The following is a 25,391-nucleotide window of genomic DNA, read 5'->3' as shown; positions in this document are numbered from 1 at the left end:
ACAAAAAAAAAAAAAATACATACACAAACAAAACCAAATGAAACCCTGCGCCTCATGACGATAAACTGATGTGTAAAGACCATAGACAGTAAAAGAAATGGACACAGCGACCCCATTGAAACTCAACTGAGACAATTGAAGCCCATTTTTAGCGTTTTTTAGCACTTCCCTTTCTGACGCGCAGACTCAAACGAAGCTTGACGACGTCAGCAACCTGTCTGCCAGATGTAAATCTTCTAAGTGGCTGTGCGTGCAAATTGCCATCGTTAATCTTGCAGACGGTGAGCTTGAGCGGGGAGTTCTTTGTCATGAGTGAGCAGGAGTAAGTATTCTGATTAATTATTTTGTATAGTATTTTAAAATGTAACTCCAGTACGCAATATTAAGTTAATTGCCTGCGAGCTTCTCCTCCTGTCTGTACGGTAATACGACAGAGAGTCGAGTGGTTATGACGCAATCGTTAGCCTATTTTTTACAAAAACTGTTTCTACGGGGCCATAATGTAACATAGAAGGTAATGGAGCCATTTATACATTGTCGTGTATCTTTAGAAATAAATAATGGACAAACGGAGTCTTTAAACGCCTCAGATGTAAAGTTATTCGCTGTCAAAGTGACGCCAAAATGAATGGGAGTCAATGGGAATGCTAATGCATGTGAAGTTCTGCTACAAGATGGCAGCACGCAGCCGACTTCAACTTCCGGTCGAGTTCCTTGCCGCCTGGTAAAGACATGAAATGTTTGTTCTGTTGTTCTTCTTCTTGCTTTATGGACGGGTCGCAGACTTATAAGGGCATTACCGCCACCTATCTCTCAAATGGAGCATTGACACTTCTAATTGACACTCTGCGATCCACCATAATGCAAGAAGAAGAAGAAGAAGATGCATAGACCAATTGTTTCTTGTCTTTACACATCAATGTATCGTCACAAGCCGCAGAGTTTAATTTGGTTTTGGTTTTGCTTGTGTATGTTTTTGACTCTCAAAACTGTGATTCCCATTCACTCGCATTTTATGACTTGTTTTAAAATTCTTGGTTTGTGTTCTACTGGAGAAACAAAGTCACCTACATCTTGGATGCCCTGGGGATAAGCACATATTCATCAAACTTTAATTTTTTGGGAGAACTATCCCTTTAACATACAGTTTCATATACAGATTTATTTTTAATTTGTAATATTCTAAAGTACTTGTATAAGTAATTTAGTAAAAATGCACTAATACTGTAAATGTAATACCTTAAGTCAGTAATTTAGATTTAGATTGAAATTTAGATTAAGACTCATTTTTTAATCGGATTGTGATTTCTAGAGTAAGAATCAGGTTGTGAGCAGCCTAAAAGTTCCCAACATAAATCTCAACAATTCAATGTAAATAATGACCAACCTGGCTCCGAGACACACGAGCATCTGAAACTTCCCATCTTTGCCGATGTTTCTGGGTGTGCTGTTGATGGCACGCATGAAATGGCAGAAATGACGCACCCTCATCTGCCAGTTCTCATCCTGGGTCACCTGACTCTGTTCCACACTCTCAAAGTAGACCTGCGCTTTTTCTGTGGAACAGAAATGGGAGGATTTAGGATAATTTGCAACATTCTTAGGAATAATTTATGTAACTAAAAAGATTTAGGTTTGAACAAAATACTAGTCTCTGCTTCAAAATATGAACCACCCATAGTTCTTGCTCTTACCATCTGGTGCATTTTCTCAATATACTAAGATTAAATCTGATTGGCTGTTTTTACAAAACCTCAGAGAGTAATGACACAGATTTCTTCTATCAGTCTGGAAACACATTATGTTTCAGTGAGCACTTTTGAGGACGGAAGCTCAAAAGTGACTTCATAATACACTTTTTTATTATTATTATTAGCTTCTTCCATGCTAGTGTGGTATATACACTGCTGTTCAACAGTTTGGAATGATTAATATTTTAATAATATTTTATAATACTATATTATAATATTTTAGTGTTTTGGAAAAAGTATTTTATCCTTGCCAAGGCTGGATTTATTTGAAATTCATAAATAAAGTAAAAACTTTTGAAGCCCGTTTCCATCATGGAATAGCAAAAAAACGTTTTATCTCACAGTTCTAAATTTATATCTCACAATTCTGTTTTGTGTTTACACCAAAAAAATAAAACAGTTAACTGCGATTTTTTAAATCTCTCAATTCTGAACTTTTTTCCAAGCAATTGTGAGTTTATATGTCACAATTTGGAGTGTTCCTCTCAGATTACATGTTTATATCTGCAATTTTGAGTTAACATCTTGTAATTATGACTTTGTGTCGTAATTATTTTAATAATAATAATAACTGTACTATTGTGAAATATTATCACAATTTGAACTAAATGTTCACTATTTACATTTATTTAAAAATAAAATGTATTCTTGTGATGGCAAAGCTGAATTTTCAGCAGCACTTGATCCATGTATGCTACTGTATGCACAAAATTGTAAGTATGAGAAATTAACAAACACTTCTTCTAAAAAAATATTTCATGAAATGTAACAGTATTTGTTACCTAAAAAGTCCCAAATGAAGACGTTCTTGAAAAGGCGCGGTGACTTGAAGCCATGCTGAAACACCTGCTCTAGAGCCCATACTAAACCATACTCTCCACACAGAAGCAATGTGAGGCTTCCTCTCTACAACAGAAGAATGACAAAAGATCATCCATATGTGACATTTCCATTCACATTTTCCATGCTGCATGTTTTCTCAGAAAAAAAATGAATTTACCTCTTTTTCTGGCTTATGGAAGTGTTTGACGATACCGTTAATGGCCTCTCCCACCCCTTCCTGGATCTGGCCCGTGTTTAACTCTAGTGGGCACACAAATGTAAACGTGCTTTAGACAACAGCAATATCCTCCAGCAATAAGTGCAGTTATACAATCTATGAGATATGACTTTTGCGAGATTTCCAAGTATGTACTTGGTTTGCTGTTTGGCGAAATGGTGACAAATCTTCGCATCATGCCGGGAGATTGCTGCGTTGGAGGAGTCCGGCACATCCTCTCCTCATTCTCCAAGCTAGTCACCAATTCGCCCACCAGTATCCTCTCCAAGCTGCCATCATCTACTCCTTTCCCGAGCCAACGGCCGCATGGAAACCTACGCGACAACAGTCCAGCAATCAGTTAAGGGTTATAATAATGAATAATGTGAATATGGAGCTACTAAAATCTTGGTACTCACTTGTAAGTGTGCCCTGTGATCCCGTTGCGGACCATTACACACTCCACTAGCCACTTAGCATACAATCCTGAGTTATCATGGCCCATCTGTACTGTGGTCAGCTTCCCCAGGTTCTGGCACTGTGCAAAGTACAGACAGAATTATACAACAAGCCTCGACCAAACAGATTAACACAACAGGAACTCACTTTGAAGTCCATATCTAGCATGGTGCTCAACAATACATCTCTCCATCTCTCTCTCTCTCTCTCTCTCTCTCGCTCTCTATGAAGAGTTCAGATGCAAAACCCTCTAAAAGCCTTCTGAAAATTTCCTTTAAAATTAGCATTTTTATTTGGCTGCTGTGTTTATGTTCAGTAAATGTCACTGAATAGTTTCTTTTCACTGCCATAAATGTGAAATAACAAACACAGGAGCTTGATACAAATGCTAATTTTGCATCTGAACTCTTCACACACACACACACACACACACACACACACACACACAAACACACACACATATATGTATAATAAAACTTTATTATAGTAACTGTTATAAAAAAAAACCCGATCATTTACATTTCACTGCTGATTATAAATTCACTCTATAACGTGTACATGAGAAATAAAAATCTTGATGCTGTTGAAATAAACACTTTTATACAGCGAATGTCTTAACTTGTTTCCATGACAGATTTAGTCAAACACACACTTTAAAACAGATTAAGTGAAAATGTAATTCTATATGTAATATAGTACATATATTTAGCAAAATGCTCCTTTCTAGAGTTCCCTTTTCTAGCTAACTATCAAGTTTATGGTCACTGAATGGCTTTTCTTTGACATGGGTTACAAACTGTTTTGTTTGACATCTTTCTTTCTGTTGAAACACTGATTGAGCAATTACATGAGACATGATAATGATACATTTCGGTAAGTTGTACGGTTTCATTCAACACCTTCTGATGTTTATTTTGTGCAGTAACTAATAGTAAAGAGCAAGAGATGGTCAGTTCGATGTCATGCTACATTACAGAGCACCAAAACAGTATTTATTGTTTGAATTTGGTAATAAAATTTACAGAATTTGTAATTATTAATTTAGAATTATTGGATGGTAGGCGCACTACAAATAAAGTTTTGTTCAAGAATCAACTGAAAACAGCATAGATTCTTTGTATTTTAGAACAAACATCCGTTAATCAAGATGAGGATCGATTAAAATCGAGAAATCCATATTTTCAACTCACAATTAATCAAATTTCTAATTGCAATTACAATTATGGATGCCACAATTACGTAACTGTCCAAAGCGGCAATTTATCGTTCAAAGTTCACGTTGTTCTGCACGAATAAGATATGTTAAGGGGTTTTCCATTGTTTTAGTTTTAGTATAACATTAATACCAGAGAAAACCTTATCACCCATAGATCTTAGACATGTTTGAGAAACAACCAACAAGTTTGACTGAGAGGAAAGCAATATACTACTATGGGTGTATGGATGTAACAAATCTGTAGGGTAATGTGGTGCCAGTTCATGTAATGCTTTAAAAGCATCATAATTTTGACTGGGAGCCAGTGTGAAGACTATAACACTGGAGTAATATGATTGCAATCCTAGTCCCGGTTAAAATCCCCGGGGCTCAATTTTATACATATTGAAACTTATTAAGTGTAGATTTAGAAGCCCGGGTTAAAAGAGCATTACAGTAGTCTAACTGTGAGATGACAAAATAATTAATCAGCATTTCTGCGACTGTAAAATTTAACATAGGGTACAATCTTGCGATATTTCTGAGGTGGAAAAAATAGGCTTTTACAGTGCTCAAAAGACAGATTTGCATCAAAAATAACTCCAAGGTTCCTCACTCGACTCTGGATTTCCAAAACAGGGCCGTCAAGAGTCTGGGACAGAAAACCAGCTTTATAAATTTGATAACGTTAACCAATGAGCATAACTTCAGTTTTACCACAATTCAATCACAATAAATTATTATCCATCCATATTTTAATCTTAGTAATGCAGTCAGACAAATGAACAACGTCAAGGCACTCATGGGTTTTTGAATGTATATAAATCGGTGTATTGTCGGCATAAAAAAGATAATGAAAGCTGAGTGATCTCAAGAGGTGGCCCAAAGGTGACCAATAAATGTTAAAAAGTAAAGGACCTAAAACCGACCCCTGAGGGATGCCAGTTGAGACGGAGTTAATGTCAGACTTATAACCACCCATAGAAACAAACTGGGAGCGGTCAGTAAAATAAGACCTTAACCACCAGTCCCAGACACACCAAACACTCTTTCAAGATGAGACAGTATTAGACTTGGATCCATAGTATTAAACACAGCTCTGACTCCTGACACCTAACTAACTGTGAGAAGATTACACAAATGAGGGGCAACAATACGCTTAATTAATTTTGCAGAAAACAGGAGTTTTGATAGTCGGAAGTTATTGAAGTCATCCAGTGCAAAATTTCATTTTGTGGTAGTATATAGTGAAACCAGAGTAATAGACATAATTATGTGTGTTGATATATATATTGACTCACCTCAAACGTAATCTCCAGGGTGTTTTTAGGGACCTGCAGAACCCCAGTCTCAGCTAGCTCACCTGAGACACACACCCAGGGGTTGGCTGTAAACATGGAGCCACCTAGTTTCTTGCTGGGAATGATGACCACATGGTATGGTATCACTATGAACAACAAGGAAAAGGTCAAGAGAAGAAAAGCAGAGTGCAGACAGAGGTTTTTGATAATAGAATGAAAGGGATAAAATGAAAATTCTCTCAACATTTACTCATCCTCATGCTGTCCCAGACTTTCTTTCTTCGGATAAACACTGAACAGTGAAATTTATCTGATAATCAGATAAAAATAATCTGTCTCTATAATCTAGGATTATTTTTCCTAAAAATCTCTGTTTGTGTTCCATAGAAAAAAAAGGTAATTTGGTACGGCATCAGGGTGAGTAAATGATCGCTTTAATATATTTAATATACATGATACTGTCTCAACGATTATGCTAATGTTATATTAGTAAGCAACCTCATGAAAATTATTATTTAATACACAGTTTATTAGACCATTAAGTTTCCTTAAACTAGATTACATTCACAATATTTTGACAGTCAGACCCTGAGCATGGCTCCAAAATTCTCAAAGAAATCATGCAACTTTTTTTTTATTAATATGAATTTTTTTATTCTTTATCTTTTATCATCCATAACTATTTCTAACAGCAACTGTTTTTTGTTTTTAAAAAACAATCTGTTCACCTACATTTTGAAAGAAAAACATTTCAGTTTCAAGATATTAAAGGATGCAAAATACAGAATATAGATCATTTTTCTTTGAAATGCAAAGATATTTTGTTGGTAACCAAACAGTTTTAGTTCCCATTGACTTATGGTCAAAACATATAATGTAATACAATAGGAACAGAAACTGCCTGGTTACCAACTAAAGAAAACTGGTATAACTAGACCAGTTGGGGTTGCCAGTGGGGGGACTAGTTCACCACAGATGTCCGGTAAGAGACATAAAGATGCAGGTTAAGTCTTTGATGCATTTATTTCTTCACAACAATTCACAAATGTTGCAGACATTACATTGGTGTTTCCATCTGGGTGTGGTTTGGTTCATCTAACATACGCACACAACACCAACACTTGAGAAAGCCTCGAGTACATTTGCTTTCACCTACTCGGTGCAGGCTATTTCTACCAAACACTAATCACTGCCACCTGCTGGAAATGGGCGGAGCGTAGTGTCTTTAGGTTGCTGCGATGACATCACATTCAAACACTGGCTGATCACCAGAAAACTTCAAAATAAAAGCTTGTTTACAGCGGGCCTTTTTAACACCAACATTCTAAAAATGGTTACCAATTTCAACCGAAATTACCCGGAACAATTGTACCATTAACTTTTTATCGCAGGAAATAGTCTGGTGACATAGGTCTGCCCACGTTTCTCAATACAATGTACACAAATTTCTGACTTACATCTTCGGTAGTTCAGACTTTGCGAGTCCGACTCAGGAGTGTGATCTCCTGCAGACAGGACGACTCAAGTCCGGTAATTCTACTAAATGCAGCGTACTTGATAACACCAGGTAGCTCGCCTTGGCTACTGCAGTTCCCTTTTAATACTACACTTGTACTGCGTCGAAGACGCATATGGGAAAAACTCCTTTTTTCTCCTGAACTGAAGCCTTATTCAATCACGCAGTGAAACTGCACGGCCATTGGATCGTGCAGTGTTATTAAAACAAACCAATGGCTTGGCAGTGGTGCTGCACGAATCTATGGCAGCGAGGCCCGCCAAAGCCCGCCAAAATGGGCGGAGAATCTGGCTATATATTGGCCGCTTCTCCACAGGAATTCAGATTTCTTCTCCTTCAGCGACGACGTCACATCGCTTCGCTGATCTCCGATGAACTGCTCGCCGTTGACACGCCTCGCACTGGAACGCGACTGCCAGTCCCCGCTGCAGATTCATCGCTTCCCTGCGGCCATCCGGCGAGAGAGAGATTTAAAAGAGCAAATTTCTCTAAAAGAGCCTTTCTACAGCGTTGTTGCAAATGCCGTCTTGTCATTGCAGCTCGTGCAGAGCCCCTCTGCACGCTGATGACGAGCACAGCGAGTGTGTATAAATATACACAGCGAGTGTGTATAAATATAGAACATAAATATAGTCTCTCTGCCCTCGCAAATCACTTTCTTTTCAGAAAGCGATCTCGCTCCTCGAGCCATCCCGTTTTCTGCCTCCCGGGAGCCGGCGAGGAAGAAAAGGCGGGGCAGAGGATCAAAGCAGCAGGATGAAAATGATCTCACGCCAGCTCAGCCCCAGCTTGCCTCGTTTTCTCCGCCCAGAGGGGATTTCCCAGTCCTCTTTGTACAGCCAGACCAGTGTCCCTCTGCTGCCGCGAGTTATCTGGTTTTGTTTGGAGGGACTGAGGAGGAACTGCTAGAGGACATCATGTCTCTAGCTGCTTAGATGCTGAGGAGCTGTCGGGCTTGCCGGACCCCGCCCCCTCGATGTTATCTGAACCCAGCCGCTCGAAACTCGGGATGGACACCGAGCTTATCCGCGTTCTCTACAGGGCAGTGGATGAGCTTGGTCTGGAATGGTCTCCTCCAGAGTAACCAGCCCGTAGCAGTCTGGATGAATGGTTTCTGGCGGGGTGCCAGCAAGCCCCTCGTCAGTGAACCGCTCAGTTCTTCCCGGAGGTCCACGACGAGTTCACAAAACTCGCCCCCCTACTCAGCGCACTTGTGTACTTCATCTTCATCCGCCCTCACCTCAATTGACGGCACTGAAGAAAGAGCATACGAGCGACTGACGGTGCTGAAGAAAAAGGATACGAGCGATTGCCGCCGCTGGACGAGTCTATGGCCGTGCATCTTTGCCCACCAGCAGATATTGGATGGAAAGCCAAGGCCAACCATCCGTCCAAACCCTGCCGTACGACGTCGGCGCTCACCGGGCGTGCCTACTCATCGGCAGGGCAAGCAGCCACGGCGCTCCACTCCATGGCAGTGCTGCAAGTCTTCCAGGCCAAACTTCTCGCCGCCACTGATGAGTCTGGCCCAGATGTTGCCACGCTCAGGGAGCTGAGAAGTGCAACAGACTTAGCACTACGTGCTACCAAGAGCACTGCCCAGGCCATTGGGCGCTCGATGGCTAACCTGGTCGTCCTGGAGCACCACTTGTGGCTTAACCTCACGGAGATCAAGGATGCTGACAGAGCCCAGTTCCTGGATGCACCGATCTCCCCCAGTGGCCTCTTTGGTCCGGCGACAGAGGGGTTCACCGAACGCTTCACAGAGGTGCAGAAGTCATCCCAGGCGATGCGACACTTCCTGCCAAAACGCACTTCATCTGCTGCTGCCAGGTGCCCCAAACAGGTGCTGACTAGTCAGCCTCCCAAGCAAGCCTGTTTCTCGACACCGTTCTCGCTCGGCCACCAGACGTATTCAGTTCCCTAAACGCATGGGACCCTGGCCCAAGATAGTGCTGGACCCTGCGTCGCCACCGTCATCCTGATCTACAGGAAAGAAATGGGAGGGGGCTAAGTCTCGCCGCGGCCGGACCACCCCCCAAACTGCCCCGTGTGTTTTGCCGTCCATCTCCAGGTGTCGACGAAGTTGTTCTTGCTGCAAAAAATGGGCCCTTTTTAGCACACAAAAGTGCACAAAATAAAAAGCACACTCCTTCACAAAAAGAGCAGTTGCCCTCACATAACACTCACGAGTGCTATGTCCCCCCACGGCGGACAAACACTCAAGTTAATACAACCCCTGTCCATCCGGGCCTCACAATGGCAAGCCATTCCCAGGGTATCAGATTGGGTCATGGGAATAATAAAACACGGCTGTTCCCTTCAGTTCACAAGACGACCACCATGCTTTCGCGGGGTGGTAACAACTTCGGTGCACAACGAGAACACTCAGGTTCTTCGTGCCGAAGTGGAAAATCTGCTGGTGAAGGGAGCTATAGAAATCGTTCCCCTAGCACACCGCGACTCAGGGTTTTATAGCCGTTACTTCCTAGTTCCCAAGAAGGATGGAGGGCTGCGCCCCATCCTCAATTTAAGACATCTGAACTGTGCCCTCATGAGACGGCGCTTCAGAATGATCACTTTGAAACAAATCCTCTCAATCCGCTCAGGGGATTGGTTATTTTTGCTGGATCTGAAAGACGCTTACTTTCACATCCAGATAGTCCCCCGTCACAGGCCGTTCTTGAGATTTGCCTTCGAGGGCGTGGCTTACCAATACAAGGTCCTCCCCTTTGGGCTGTCTCTGGCGCCTCGCACGTTTACAAGGTGCATGGATGCGGCTCTCTCCCCTCTCAAGCAGAAGGGAATCCGCATTCTCAATTACCTCAACGACTGGCTAGTTCTAGCTCAGTCAGAGGGGGAGGCATTGGGTTACAGAACTTTGCTCCTCAGCCATCTGGAATGCCTGGGGCTCAGAGTGAATTTTGCCAAGAGTTCGCTGTCCCCCAGCCAACGGATATTGTTTCTGGGAACAGTGTTAGACTCAGTGACGATGAGGGCAACAATGGTGAAGGAGCGCGCCGCGGCTCCAGAATTTGCTGGGCCTCATGGCAGCAGGCCCAACCTTTTTCCACTTGGTATGGTTTGCAGAAGGAAAGTGATCTCCACAGACGCATCCAACAAGGTTTGGGGTGCGCTGTGCGAAGGGAAACCCGCTTTCGGCCAATGGTCGGAAGAGGAGAGCAGGCTTCACATCAACTGCCTCAAGATGAGGCGTTGGTCGTCCCCCCTTCTTATCATGGCGTGATTGAACTGGGTTCCCATATGCGTCTTCGACGCAATACGAGTGAAGTATTGAAAGGAAACGTACTCGGTTACTAACGTAACCTCGGTTCCCTGAAATACGGGAACGAGTACTGCGTTCCTTGCCATGCTAAAAGGGCTGCACAACTCAGTCGTCGCTTCAGTCGAAGAAACCTGAATTCCTGTGGTGAAGCGGGCAATATATAGCCAGATTCTCCGCCCATTTTGGCGGGCTTTGGCGGGCTTCCCTGCCATAGGTTCTTGCAGCACCACTGCCAAGCCATTGGTTTGTTTTAATAACACTGCATGATTCAATGGCCATGCAGTTTTACTGCGTGATTGAATAAGGCTTCAGTTCAGGAGAAAAAATTAGTTTTTCCCATATGCGTCTTCGACGCAGTACTCGTTCCCGTATATCAGTATATCCGTTTTCCTCCCTGTATATTTACAGTAAGTGGGTCGAAGTGATGCGAAGTGCTCTTCCGCCATACATTATATTTATTATTTTTTTATCTGCTTTGAAAATCGCCATGTTTTATTTTGTGCCACCATACTTACTTGTGTAACTACTCATGTAACAGTCTTTAAATAGGGAAAGCATGTAAGTGATTGGTGGCTTCTAAATTCATCCCTGTTTGGATCCTAAGGAATGAATGGTGCTAAGCTAAACGCTAAAAGTGGCGCCGCATGCTACAGTGATTGAGTGCATGCACTGAGATGGGAGAGATACGTTTCAATTCGTCTAAGTTGAGGGAAGAACATAGTGAAATAAGTGGTCTAAAAAATTTTTATATGTATTTATATATTCTGTGGAAGGCGTAGGACCAAGAAATGTTCATCCAATCAAAACGCTCGGCCGAGTGTTTTGATTGGCTTTCCTACCTGCTTGTCAACATATGTATTAGCATACCTCTGTGCACCCTGTTTGCACAAACACAATACGTCATCAGCGCGTTCACGTACTCTGTGCAGACAGAGCAAGAAAGGCAGGCAAACATCAACAACCTGACCTTCCTTCCTGGTATTGTAGAACTTTTACCAACTATGCTACAAAGTTTTCTCACCGGTGAACAACACATAATGTACTGTAATAATTTTGTCACTGGTAATCTAGTCTGTGAGCGTATATGCATTCAGGGGGTGTGGCTTTGGACAGCAGTTTACAGGGAGGGTGGGACGTTCGCTTTCGGTGCTATCAGGCTAAAGTAAGCATTTTCCGAGATCACCTACTGCACCTTTAATAGTATAGTGTGTTTGCAGAGAGATTTTGGTGACTCTTACTAATCGTGGTGAAGACGTTGGTAAAGCAGAAGTAGTCCACAGCGTTGAAAGAGAGGAGATGGTAGAGGAACTGCTCCTTCTCATCATCACAGCGCAAGAAAGCATAGCGCTTATAGAGTTTCCTTCAAACAAATACAAACACATTTAAACCATACAGTACAAATCTAAACGCAAAAGCTTTAAAGGAAACAGTTGAAAGTTAAGTGTATGAACAAAGAGCCTGGAAAAAGGATTTCAAATGCATTTCAGGTCAGAAGAGGACACCACAAAGCATTCTTTACTGAGGATGAGCCACTTTACTGTTCAAGGCCCATTAATAATAAATTTAAAAAAATCTTCATTTTTAATGGTGCCTTATTCTTTCCCCTGCTACATCTCTTGCATTTTAACTGTCTGATATCTGAGTGATCCTCTACAGTGATTTATAACACTGCCCTTTATGTCACTAAGGAACTAGTCAATAGGTCTTACTTAGTGAGTTCATGGTCAGACAGAAGTTGCTTCAGGTGCCTAGACAACAGTTTCTTCTCCATGGAGAGACGCACCCATGCCCTGGCCTTCCCAACATCTGTCTTGATCTCACTGATGTTCTGTATGTGCCTAAAGAATGGCAAACAGCGAATTACGGTCACGTGATATTGATAACAGTACTTCAAGTTCTACTAGAATTAAGTCAACAAGTTACAGCATGTCATAACCAGACATCAAACCTTGCCCCAGCATGATTAAATATTTTCCTTTATCAGAAGAATCTTTTTCAAGTTATTGTCCTAACTAGCCGCAATGGCGATATGCTATGAGGAACAGGGGAACAGAGTTCAAATATCATTTTTGTATGACTGTAATATTCACAGTCATTTAACTAATAGCTTGAAAATAACATAATAAAGGAAAAAAGACAGTTCCAACTGTGAACTCTAAAATAAACTAAAAACTGTATTTGCATGACAAACATTGAATCAGTCGCTGGGTAATGTAATTTGAACAATGTTCATATGGTTTAATTTGAATTTAAATGCGAGACACACAGCCCACACACTCTACTGAGTGGCTGATTGGTTTTGTTGCGTCCTTTAGTTGTCGTGTCTGAAGACAGACAAATTGCTCGTCACTGGTCGCATCGTGTCTGGTTTGGACACAGTCTTTGTGTCAGTCATTAAATTTTTTAATAACAACGCCAGAGAATAGTTTCTTGTCTTTAGTAAAAAAAAACAAAAAAAACATGGTTGCTAACAAGTAGTTAAATGGGACTACATAAGTTGTCATGGACATAAAGCGTCATCATACCGAACAGGTAAACTCATTTACTAGTTGCTTACACATCTTCGCTGTGTTTATAATCACACTCTTGCAAACTATTCAAAAACTTCTCAACCTTTCAGGATTTTTTATTTTTTATAACAAAGACTAAAAGAGTTTAATAGCTTACTGGAGGGGATGATGAAATCATTTGACTGTGGTGTAGTTCATATATATTCTACTTTTAGCATTATACTTCTGCGATTGTATTTAGGCTTCAAAATTCATAAAAGTTGTGTACATTTTTGAAGATTATCATGATGAACAAACTTGTTAAAATCATAAACGTTTGTTGGGTGATGTTAACTTTATCACATGCAAAATCTTAAGCCATAGTACGAATCTTTTCTTTTTATTTGAGATTCATTTTAACTCCGTGTAATACACTGAATATAGTACATTTTTAGTATATTGTCATTTATGAAATATACTCAAAATTCTGACCTTAATTAGAATTAATATTCAGGTGTGTTCACATGAGCAAAATTTCTTAGGATTTTTGCAAAGACAAAAAAAGGACTGTTATCTATTGTCGATTGTAAATTGATGTATGAAGCACAACTCACCTTTCAAACCGAACAGGATTCTGTTGGTCAGTGTGGCAAGTATGCATGACCAATTTAAAAAAATATTTTGCTTTCTCACAGAATTTCTATGGAGTTTGCATGTTTTCCAACTGAAAATACTGTATTTCTTCCAAGAAAATTTGCCCTAATGACATTAAATTTGATTGCACCATAAGTGGTGACTCTATAAGAATCAAAAGAGCTCTTGCTGAGATGCAGCCGTAACCTGTCATGCACAGGTTTACGAAAACCCACTGCATGCTTTCAGTGCTCTCAGGAGCTGTTCAAAAGAGAAAATGGGGGCAGGAGAAATGGTTCACAGACTCCCTGGAGCATCAGCCAGCCTGCTGTCGTCGCTCGCAGCCACTATCATGCATGCCACGTCCAGACGCATTCTCTTCCACTCCATCTCTGGTAGTCAACACAGTCTGATCTTCCATTACATAAATGTATTATAGCTTTTAGTGCTGCCCTCCAGACTCTACAAACCTCAGATTTACAGACTACTGAAGCCACACTTGAATGTGTAGACCTGCAGCCATAATATTAATGTACTAAACAAATGCCATCGTCGTGCTATATTACGCTGACATCAGGAAAAAAGCTTCTTCCACAAATAATATTACTGAAATACTGTTTATCAGTGAGCATTTTCAGGAGGAGATGCTTACATAGCTAAAGAGAGGGATGTCATGCTAAGGCTTTCCTGTACCGCTATGTCACGGGACAGCTCAGCAGGGGTCTGGTGCTAATTAGGCTGGAAATAATGTGGTAACATGAAACGTCTCTGTGCTTTCTTCATGCAATGTGAGGAGTCGACCCCCCTTTGCATGCACTGACTGCACTACAAGCACTCTATCTATTATTTTCATAACAATAAAAAAGTTAAAATGTATTTTCCATTCAGATTTCCTAAACTATAGAACTGTAAAAAAACAAAACAAAAAAAAAACACGATCCCATATTTGACCTTGGATTTCAGGGTATATTTTCATTTTTTCATCATGTTAGGAATATTCCAGTTTACTTTTGATTTTTACAATTATTTTCTAATAATTTTTTAGACATAAAACAAGTTCATTTTGAGGTATTAACAGATAACACTTAAAATGATTAATGTAGTAATGTTTAAGTTCATTTGATAGACAGCCTGTTCCTTTTTTTCCATTATTGCAGTATATTTTTCACTTTATCTTTAGTTTTTCCCATGTTATGCTCATTTACAAGCTAATATTTTTTTTGAAGGTCTGCAAGAATATATTTACATGATTTAAAGTTCAAAATACTGATGCTCCAGAAGGAAACAGGATGCATTAAGAGCCTTTTGGAATTTGAAGATCAAGGTAAACTGTACTTAATTTGTCTTCCAGGAAACATGCAAGTATCTTCTGTTGCTTCTGAAGGGCTGTACTATATGGAATACAATGATATTTCAGTAAAATTAGAAAAATTTGAACATCTTCATCCTGTTCAAATGTTTTCACCCCCAGGCTCTAAAAGCATTGTTTCTCCTTCAGGAGCATCAGTGAATGTGTGGACCTTTTTTAATAGCTGTGTTTGAGTCAAACAACGACAAACTCATGAATAACCATCACAAAACAAAAAACATATATCAAAGTCAGTAGTCAGAGTTGTAGATCATCCAGGTAACCAACCACACACAGTATTAAGAACCAATAAAATAGGGTTATTTTAATATTATGTTATTTTTTCATCTTTTATGTAAAATATCTTATTCAGGACAGAACTAAATAAAAAAATAACATGCATTTTATATGATCTCTCTGATTTTGTTAAAATTATTCACATTTTCACAGATTCTGCAAGAGGTTCTCGAACTTTCGCATACGACTGTATAACTATGGCTACTTTTAATGTTTTTATTGGATGTCCAATACCTTGACAAAGGCATTGTGCCGAAGTGTTGGTAAATAAACAATCACTTCTTATGTCTCTTTAAGCTATTTTGATGTCTTCTGACCGGGACCTCGGTTGGTGTGCATATACATGCTCATTTTACTAAGGAAATATATTGGATGTCCATACATGATTTTTGTTTTGTTTGTTTGTCTTTGCATCATCAACTTAGCAAAATCATTCACCCAGAGAGAGCGATTATATCCCCTACTTCAGAACCTGGCCCCACCACAAGAACCAGCACCATTTTGGTGGAAAAAGGTAATATGATAAGCAAACATAATATTTAAGACTAAAACCATACAGCCAGAAACAAAAACGGAGTACAAATGAAGGCATCAGCACTTCTCTGTTGTAGTGTTTATTGCTGTGCTCCACACTATAAAGGTTTAATTCTCACCTCATGTCCTGGATCAAAGAGACTTTGAGAGGTGGCATTGCACAGCCAGCATCTGACTTCCGTCTCTCTGTGTCATGAATGATACCTGAGACACGAAACAGGGAAATATGCTGAAAAATCAAACCTATTCAGCATGTTTTCAATGAAAGCCAGCTTCACAATACAGGCTCTGATCCAAACCCTAGAGAGCTTCCTACCTACAAAATATTTTTGGCATCTGATGTGGAGGCTGTTCAAAAACATTTACTTTTTTACAAAATTCTAAAGCAATGCATTCATCGCAGAATGCACTGCAACAAATTAAATAAAAATAAAAAACGTATACACTTATACACTTACACTTATAATATTGTCAATATTAAAAATGAAAATGTAAAACGTAATTTTTTTTCAAAATCTTTAAACAAATTACATTTTTACCTATATGTGTACAATTTGTGCATTACAGAATACAGTACTATATTTTATTAATATAGTATTATTGTATATATTAATATTTTACTTTTTTTACATTTGTATGTTTTCATAATCGTTCTATTGAGTATTTAAACTTATTCTATTTAATTTTTTTCTAGAGCAACATTTCTGATTTTTCTTTTTACGTTTTTCCATTTCATACGTACAATTTATTTTATATCATCTTTATTTAAATTAATGAATATAGTTGTACGTTTCCGTTTTAAAGCTCTTTACACCAAGCGTCTGTCATCTGACGTTTTAAATGCTCAAGTTCTTTAAAGTCAGGATTGGCCGTCAATATTCTTATGATTCATCAGCTGGAAAAAAAAGTTTTGAAAGTGATTCCAACAATAACGTTCTTCTGTGCTGTTATTGTTATAGCTGTGGAGTTCTATTCTAATTTTAAAGTTGGAAGTACTCATGTTAGTTGAGTCTTTTCTATGGTTAATGTGAGGAGTTGCTTATGTAAAGTGTTTCAAATCAGTCACATATGAGGATCTATTTAGGTTAACATGCTGTCTTAGAAGAAGAATCCTATGTAGGCAGCTAGATGTAAAGAATTACAATGTGCACACATTACTGTATCATCTTAGTATTTTACCTGGAGGCCCGAGGCCTGCTGGAGTAGCGTCTCTCTTCTCTTTACTTTCTTGATAATGTAAGAGGTGTGACCACAAGGCGGATTTTCCCTAATAAACATAAAGAAAAGAACCCGGTCAAACAAGCCCACTACATTACACATTACCATCATAAACGATGACTGTATGCCCAGTCTGTGTTGTCTATGTACCTGTTTGACCTGCAGACCGTGGCTCCAGATTCTTTCCAGCAGATCACACAAGCTGGCGATGAGTGTGTTCTCCTCTACACCAGTGATGCTGACCTCCCCGTGGCCCAGCTCCACCGCTTCCCGTCCCATCTTCTCCACCAACATGCGTTTGGTCTAAGCCACAGATCACACAGGGTCAGTTATAGTTTAAACGCTGGATCACCCAGATGGATATCAATACCAGTTTCATTTATTAAAATCTGGAGGAGGATCAAAACACACACCTTATTTCTGCATTCCTTTAATAGTCCCTCTACAAACTTCCAGTTGGTCTGTGCGATGACTGAAGGTGAGAGGTTGGAGAGTTTGGGCTGGCGGAGAGTGGTGCCCAGGTTCCTGGCCTCCTGGATGTACTTCTGCATTGACAATATCACAAAGTCACATGATGCCCAACAAAAGACTGATGTACCTTGTGGCTTTTGAGTTACTTTAGATTTAGAGTTCTGGTCGTTAAACACCCCCAAGTCCATTGAGTTAAACACCATGGTAAGCACAGATGGTTTAAAATATACAGAACACCTACAATTCCTACACATCTAAACATTTGAATCTTGGTATTGTGTTCAGTTAACCACAAAATAAAATTATTTTTAAAATAGGTTTCGTTTATATATATATATATATATATATATATATATATATATATATATATATATATATATATATATATATATATATATATATATATATGTCATGCCAAATATTGGCTCATTTTGGATTTCATGAGAACTACACATTCCAAAAAATTTGGGACAGGTAGCAATAAGAGGCCGGAAAAGTTAAATGTATATATAAGGAGTGGCAGTGTCTCTCAGAAGTCAAGATGGGCAGAGGATCACCAATTCCCCTAATGCTGTGTCGAAAAATAGTGGCGCAATATCAGAACGGAGTTTCTCCGAGAAAAATTGTTAAGAGTTTGAAGTTATCATCATCATCTACAGTGCATTATATAATCCAAAGATTCAGAGAATCTGGAACAATCTCTGTGTGTAAGGGTCAAGGCCGGAAAACCATACTTGATGCCTGTGATCTTCAGGCCCTTAGACGGCACTGCATCACATACAGGAATCCTACTGTAATGGAAATCACAACATGGGCTCATGAATGCTTCCAGAAAACATAATCGGTGAACACAATCCACCATGCCATTCGTTGTTACCAGCTACAACTCTACAGGTCAAAAAAGAAGCCATATCTAAACATGATCCAGAAGCGCAGCCGTTTTCTCTGGGCCAAGGCTCATTTAAAATGGACTGTGGCAAAGTGGAAAACTGTTCTGTGGTCAGACGAATCAAAATTTGATGTTCTTTTTGGAAAACTGGGATGCCATGTCATCCGAACTAAAGACGACAAGGACAACCCAAGTTGTTATCAGCGCTCAGTTCACAAGTCTGCATCTCTGATGGTATGTGGTTGCATGAGTGTGTGTGGCATGGGCAGCTTACACATCTGGAAAGGCACCATCAATGCTGAAAGGTATATCCAAGTTCTAGAACAACCTTGGCCTTGTCCCAATTTTTTTGAGATGTGTTGATGCCATAAAATTTAAAATCAATATATTTTTCCCTTAAAATTATACATTTTCTCAGTTTAAATATTTGATATGTCATCTATGTTGTATTCTCAATAAAATATTGAAATTTGAAACTTCCACATTATTGCATTCTGTTTTTATTCACAATTTGTACAGTGTGCCAACTTTTTTGTTATCAGGTTTGTATATAAACTAAACCTATTTTTAGGACCAACTTTTTTTTGTAATTGCAATTATTTTCCAAACCCATGTGACCTTTCTTCCATGGGGCACAAAAATAGACATTCTGAAGAATGTTCTGATGTTTTACCATAAAATTACAATACAAAAGGGTTGACACGGCCTAAAATCACACAAAAGCACAATAAAAGGATCTTGAAACAATATAAAAATGGTCCACAAGACTCAAGCACTACATCTCAAGTAGACATTTATGACAAGATAAAAGCAAACTGACAAATGAAGGAGAGGGGTTTAAATGAGTTTAATTCTAGTAAGAAAATAATACGGCAATACAAAAATTTTAAAGGGCTTAATAAATGTTTTCATTTTCAGTGTAAATTATTATTTCTTCTGTAAAATTTTGGAGCAACATAAGACATAAGACATAGTTTTTTTCTGCAGTAAGTATAAATGACTCTCAAATCTTGCCTGAATTGTATTCACCAGCCAAATCAAAACATAAGGGAAGGGAATTCATTTTGAATTGGACAAAGTGTCAAAAGCAGGAAGCTACAGTCACTGATGGGGATGAGAGCTCAAGCTTTTGTGATGGGAAAGGCAGTGGGGAATGTCAAAGTTGGCAGATTGAGATTCACAGCCTGAGCGCGGCCCGATCTCTCATCTAGCACATACCACATCCACCTTGACAGACTTTAGACAGGGCCTGAAGGACTGCGAGAACCAGTAGTAGTCCAGAGCCAGCAGAAGCTGAAGCTCAGAAAACAGACACTCCACATGCTGAGAGTGTGTGTGTGTGTGTGTGTGTGTTTGTTTGAGTGAGAGAGAGAGAGGAATACAGAAGAGAGACGAACAAATGTGGAAAAGAGGGGTTAAAGAAGAGAGATCAAGGAAGAGAAAGTTAACGAACAAAAAACAAAAGAAACATTAAACATGCTATGAAAGAAACTATAATAATGACAATGAACAATAAAACGACAGAGTATACAGAGGAAAATAAAGAATGGGAGAAAAACATTCAGAAACTAACTAGCAAAACATGCGCAACTAACAAACCTGTACACTACCAGTCAAAAATTGGGAAACAGATAGTCATTCTTTACAATTATTTTTATAAAATATAGATAATAGTAAGAGTATTAGTAATAGTAATTATATTACACTGTGAAATAACCCATCTGTCTATCTATCTATAATTTTATTTTTTTCACCATTTACTGATGCATTATTAAAATCAAAAGTTATATCTGTTAATATTATTTAACGGTCCTGAGCTAACATTAACTAACATTAACAAAAATTAGTAAACTAAGTAACAAACATCTAGTTCATTGCTGCTAATGCATTAATTACTTTTAACTAACGGAATCTTATTGTAAAGTTATACTGAAATGTTTCTTGGGCATCAAATCAGCATATTAGAGAGATGACTGACAGTAAAAACAGGAGTAATGGCTACTGAAAATTCATCTTCACCATTATTGAAATGAACTGTATATAGAATATATTTAAATAGAAAATTATTGTAATAATACTGTGCAATTTGAGTCTTTTTACTTTCAGGCTTGGTGAGCATAAGATACTTTTTTTTATCTTTTAGCTAGCAATATAAAAATAAACCAGAACTAAACTCTATAAATAAAATTCAAATTCAAATGTAGCCACAATCTATATTTCCGTACCTCTCTCTGGTCATTGTCCAAATAGAGATGTTCAGCGTGTTGTTTCTGTCTGTCCTTCCTCCGCCATTGTGCCGGTGCACTGCGCTTCGCCCATCTAACACACCACAACAACACTGTGAGATTAAAATAAAAATCACAAACAACTGGCCCCCAGAGTTTGCATATGGATTATGAGAACTGGTCTCAAGCTGGAGTAATATAGCTAAACCAATGCTTTGTTGAGTTGCTTCCATCTTTTCAACAAATCAGTCACTGCTGTGGATTCAAAATATTTAAGAAATAATTAAAATCTTGTTCTAAAATCTAAAAGCACTGACTCACAGGATTGAATCCATCCAGCTTTATGATCAAACAGTCATATTTTAGGAAAGTCATTCCAGGACTAACAAATGATGTTCTAGGAACATGTCCAAATGAATCACGTCATGCCAGCATCAACAGCCCTGAGAGCGTTTGTGCACCAGTTACTTAATTAATTGATGTCTCAACACATCTAGGAAATGCAAAGCTATTTATTCTCACTTGTTGCTGGTGGGTCCAGAGGAGAGAACATCGGACTGTAAACGGGGGAAAAAGCCCGGCTCATAGCGGCCCTGACCAATCTTCATGTCCAGCAGGTGGGGATGCAGAGCCGTGTGGTCGATCTTACACAGCCTCACCTCAATGGCCTTTTCTAAAGTGGCACGACAGGAACACGTCACACACATATTACCCATAAAACACAAAAAACCCTATATGGAGTCATCAAAGAAATGATGTCCTCGTCAAAGAGACACAAAACCCACATGGTGGGAGGAGTGTGAGTTAGCACTGTGGTAAAATGAAAGAGACAGTTAAGCCACTGATGTTAACCCACACACCACGCTCAAAACATCTCTTACTCAATACAAAATCTATCAGCCATTAGAGATGATACAGTGAGAGCTGTGAACAAAGTTAAGATATATATATAAAAAAATATATAGTCAAAATTTAACAATATTTTTTAAACCAAATTGAAAATAAAAATATTAATTTAAATGTCAAATTAAATTGGACTATTAAATTCAGAGTTTTCAAATGAATCACGCAACAAGATTTTCTAACGTTTGAGCTCGTCTAATAACTGGTTTTAGCGCCATTTTATAACATCCAAAAAAAGGCATGTATTAAACTTTTTGAACTTAAAATAGATACAATTTGTCGCAAGAAGATGCACCGCAGAGAACAGAGAAAGTGTGATAGAAGGGAGAGGATTTTTTCCACATTTTATTAATTTATCTGGAATGCCAGGAGAACACATTTTTCCAACATATCGTTTGCCAAGCCATGTTACTTTCAATTTGCTTCAGTAAATAAAAGACGACTTGGAATCCTCTCGCAGGTCAAGGTCTATCAAAACTTCTAGCAAACCTGAATTTTTTGGCCTCTGGATCTTTTCAACTTACCGCGGCTTCTTTATTTCCGACTACGCTAATTTGCTCTCTGCTTGGTGTATTGCGTTGTGAATATATAAATGAAATGTTGAGTCTGTAGTCTTAATTTGCGCGTTGTAAGTCACACGCAGAAATTTCCACACGCATCCGTGCTGTTTTGGAATTGTGCTCTCGTGCTAATTTTCCATTTAGAAAAACTGGTCCTTGGTTTCAGGGGCTTACATCTTAGCAAACACCACCAATTAAAAAAAATATTATTCAAAATAAATGAAATGCAATAAATGAACTTTCCAATGAGTTCAATGATGATGAATGGGGTTAAAAGAGTTTCCCTGCATAGACTTATTTTAATCAATCATTTTTCACTTTAATAATAAATAACATTTCCATTTGGCTCTCTATGCTTGAACTGTCCTGTTTCATCAGCAGAGCTAATGGAAGACATCTAAATGTAAAGCACGCGATTCAAGAATCCTATCCATAATGCATTGCAGGAAGAGGAATTTTTCATGACCGTTGCATGAAGTGAGCTGTCTGTGTATTACTAAGCTAAAACTTATAGATTTTCTTATTAATGAGGCGCCATGAGGAAAACGGATCAACTTTCCAGTAACACTGTAAAAGCAAGACGTCTGAAAATAAAGGTCACAACCGCAATCAATAAGTTCTTCTTCCATTCACATTTGTGCATAACACGTTTGATGTACATCTGAACTATGACAACTACGACTGAAAATTACACAAAGAGACAAATAAATGCACGAAGCGGAAGCGTCCATATTTATCAGCAGCCAAGTGCAAAATGCAATTAAAAATTGGCTTAAGTTGAGGTACTGGCCACTCTAAATATGCAATAGTAAAAATCTTGGTTATTAATTAGTGTATTATTTTATTTAAAGCTGACAGATCTAAGAAGATATATTGAAGAATGTAGGTAACCAAACAGTTGCTGGTAGCCATTGACTTCCATAGTATTTTTCCCCTACTATGGAAGTCATTCAATGGCTACTGTCAACTTGTTTTTGTTACCAACATTCTTCAGAATATCTTCATCTTTTGTATTCAACAGAAGACAGAAATTCATGTAGGTTTGGAACAACTTGGGGTTGATTAAATGATCAATGACCAGTAAAATATATTTATGGCTGGTAAATTTATATTTGCTCTATATGAGTATGGCAAAAAAGGCATTTTTATGCCATTAGTTTAAGTATTCCAAATAGCTCCATTTCTAAAAACAGATTAGTCACCAGGTTTATGCCGTCTCACCTGCTTCATCAATATTGGTGCATTTCTGGTACATAGAGGTCCGCAGGGTGGGTGTCCTGACATTTAGCATGCGGATCTTGTCAACACGGGAATCAAATACTCTCAGGGTGTGCTCTTTGTCCTCGTCGTCGTGGCACAGGATCTTACTGTCGATGAAAGAGGCAAACATCTGCGTCTCCAAGAAGCGGGAGAGGAACGGCAGGTAAGGTTCGGGCTGATCCGACAGGAAAGAAGCCTGCAGCGTGCAGAATTCAGAAATGGCAAACACCATGAAGCTGCTGTGTGCTACAAATTGTCTCAGCATCCAAAAACATCTAACTCAGTCACTCTAAACTCTATTTTTGTTGTTTTTTTTTAGGTGTATTTTTTCCAAAACTCTATATTTTTAGTTTTTAGTTTTTTCTGGTTACATTTCAATCATTGAAAAGAATGGCTAATCAATTTAATTCTTAAAACTTCTTGGTCAGAGCTGGTTGCAACATAGTAGGACTTAAAGCTAATCAGAAGTGGTTTACCAATTTGGACACGCAATAATGACTTAGTTTTTCTAGCGGATAATTTTTTAAATGGATAGCGAAACATCACCTTGTCAAAGTTCTGCATCTGGTCTCGGTTGCTGAACCAGGATTCTTTGTCTTGGCTGGACTGAATGACAAACACCTCATAGTCAGAGAACATCTGCGTGAAGCGGTTGGCGAAGACCTCTCGCACTCGAATGTTCAACTGATGCATTTTCATCTCCTCTTCATCACACTGCACTTTTGAATCCTTATTAGTGCTCGTATCCTCCTTCACATCCAACTGTCAAACACACAAAAAGAAGAATGCACTTATAAACAGGCCCAGACGTGAAGGTCAAAAAAAGTGTCACATTGTATTAAAAAGTGCTGGTGGGGTCAGTGGAACTGGCATGATTAGGCAAAAGTGTAGCTCATGAATATTAATCAGGTTAAACTCAAGTATTTGAAAGTGATGTATTATTGAAAGTATAATTAAAAAGGAAGTGCAGCATAATTTGAAATCACAAGTTTAAAGTTTAAAGCATTCAATTCACTCGGACCGACTGTCACGCAGAGAACACGTGATCATGCTGGATACACATACACAAGATCTCACAGCTGGATTCAACTAAGTTTGCAAGGTTTGTGAAATTAAATGTTCATTAGTCATTCAAAGATTTGTTTAAATTATATAAATTTGTATTTGCTTAATGCTGTGGCAGACGAGAAAGTTTTATAATGGTTGCCTTTCTATTACTAATAGGCCTAATATAAAAGCAGTTGTTATAATACTTTCTGTATACATTAATTCTTTTGTTTAACCGTTCTGTCTGAATATTAGATAGACTTATATCCGTATTAGACATAACTGATAACGACAAACAAGAGAGAGAGAGTGTGAGCACTGTGTATTCAAGCACTGCCGCTCTCAGCGCCATCAAAATAAAAGTCCCATATCTGCCAGGCAGAAAAACGTATTGGACGATGCAGATATTTGAAAAATGTCAAATATCAGCCGATATATCTGATTTGGCGATATATATCGGTCGACCACTAGTTTCAAGTCATCTTTTATTTCCTGAAGCAAATAAAAACATTGGTTGGCAAACGATATGTTCTGACCAGTTCTGACATAGTTTTAGACATGTTTTTATTGGGCGTTAAATAATGGTGCAAATACCAGTAATTATATGAGTGCAAATGTTAGTAAATCTCATTGCGTGATTCATTTTAATACTCTCCTCCTATAAACTTTGTGTCTGAAAGGGAAAGTCCTAGAAATGCATGTTCAATAAGGTCAGGCACAAAACTAACTGTGTCCACGCCTTTTCAGCTCTAATTCATCCCTGCACGTCTTTAGTAAAATCTGACAGTACTATTTTTACACCAAAAGTTTGCGCTGGGGCTAACTGTTAGTAAAACTGGCCCTTAGACTTCAATGCTGGTAGATGATGTACTTCAGCCTTCAAACTTTGTTTTGGAATGTCATCTTAATATAATCTCAGCAAAAAATATTTTCCAAAAGGTCACAATCACCACTCTATATTTTCCAAAAT

General features: G+C 38.7%; 1 protein-coding gene across 3 annotated transcripts in view; it reads right to left on the bottom strand.

Moving 5' to 3' along the window:
• LOC113106494 (DENN domain-containing protein 5A-like) overlaps positions 1-25,391 on the bottom strand; it is a 52,472-nt gene that overhangs the window by 776 nt on the left and 26,305 nt on the right. For 2 of the 3 annotated variants that reach the window (XM_026268472.1, XM_026268473.1), the window contains 16 exons: positions 23,921-24,136; positions 23,336-23,570; positions 21,174-21,324; positions 20,652-20,745; positions 17,480-17,611; positions 17,217-17,369; positions 17,028-17,115; positions 15,968-16,052; positions 12,257-12,385; positions 11,786-11,907; positions 5,746-5,891; positions 3,210-3,328; positions 2,947-3,125; positions 2,752-2,834; positions 2,534-2,657; positions 1,388-1,556 (listed from right to left, as the gene is read on the bottom strand). In XM_026268472.1, the coding sequence (XP_026124257.1) occupies positions 1,388-1,556; positions 2,534-2,657; positions 2,752-2,834; positions 2,947-3,125; positions 3,210-3,328; positions 5,746-5,891; positions 11,786-11,907; positions 12,257-12,385; positions 15,968-16,052; positions 17,028-17,115; positions 17,217-17,369; positions 17,480-17,611; positions 20,652-20,745; positions 21,174-21,324; positions 23,336-23,570; positions 23,921-24,136 (2,225 nt within the window). Of the gene's footprint in view, positions 1-1,387; positions 1,557-2,533; positions 2,658-2,751; positions 2,835-2,946; positions 3,126-3,209; positions 3,329-5,745; positions 5,892-11,785; positions 11,908-12,256; positions 12,386-15,967; positions 16,053-17,027; positions 17,116-17,216; positions 17,370-17,479; positions 17,612-19,644; positions 19,750-20,651; positions 20,746-21,173; positions 21,325-23,335; positions 23,571-23,920; positions 24,137-25,391 lie in introns of all 3 variants that reach the window. The other variant, XM_026268474.1, reaches the window with a different exon arrangement.

The sequence above is a fragment of the Carassius auratus genome, chromosome 7 (genome assembly GCF_003368295.1).
Source record: "Carassius auratus strain Wakin chromosome 7, ASM336829v1, whole genome shotgun sequence".
Taxonomy (NCBI): domain Eukaryota; kingdom Metazoa; phylum Chordata; class Actinopteri; order Cypriniformes; family Cyprinidae; genus Carassius; species Carassius auratus.
Note: the sequence above shows the minus strand (reverse complement) of the source record. Positions and strands in the feature narration are given on the sequence as shown.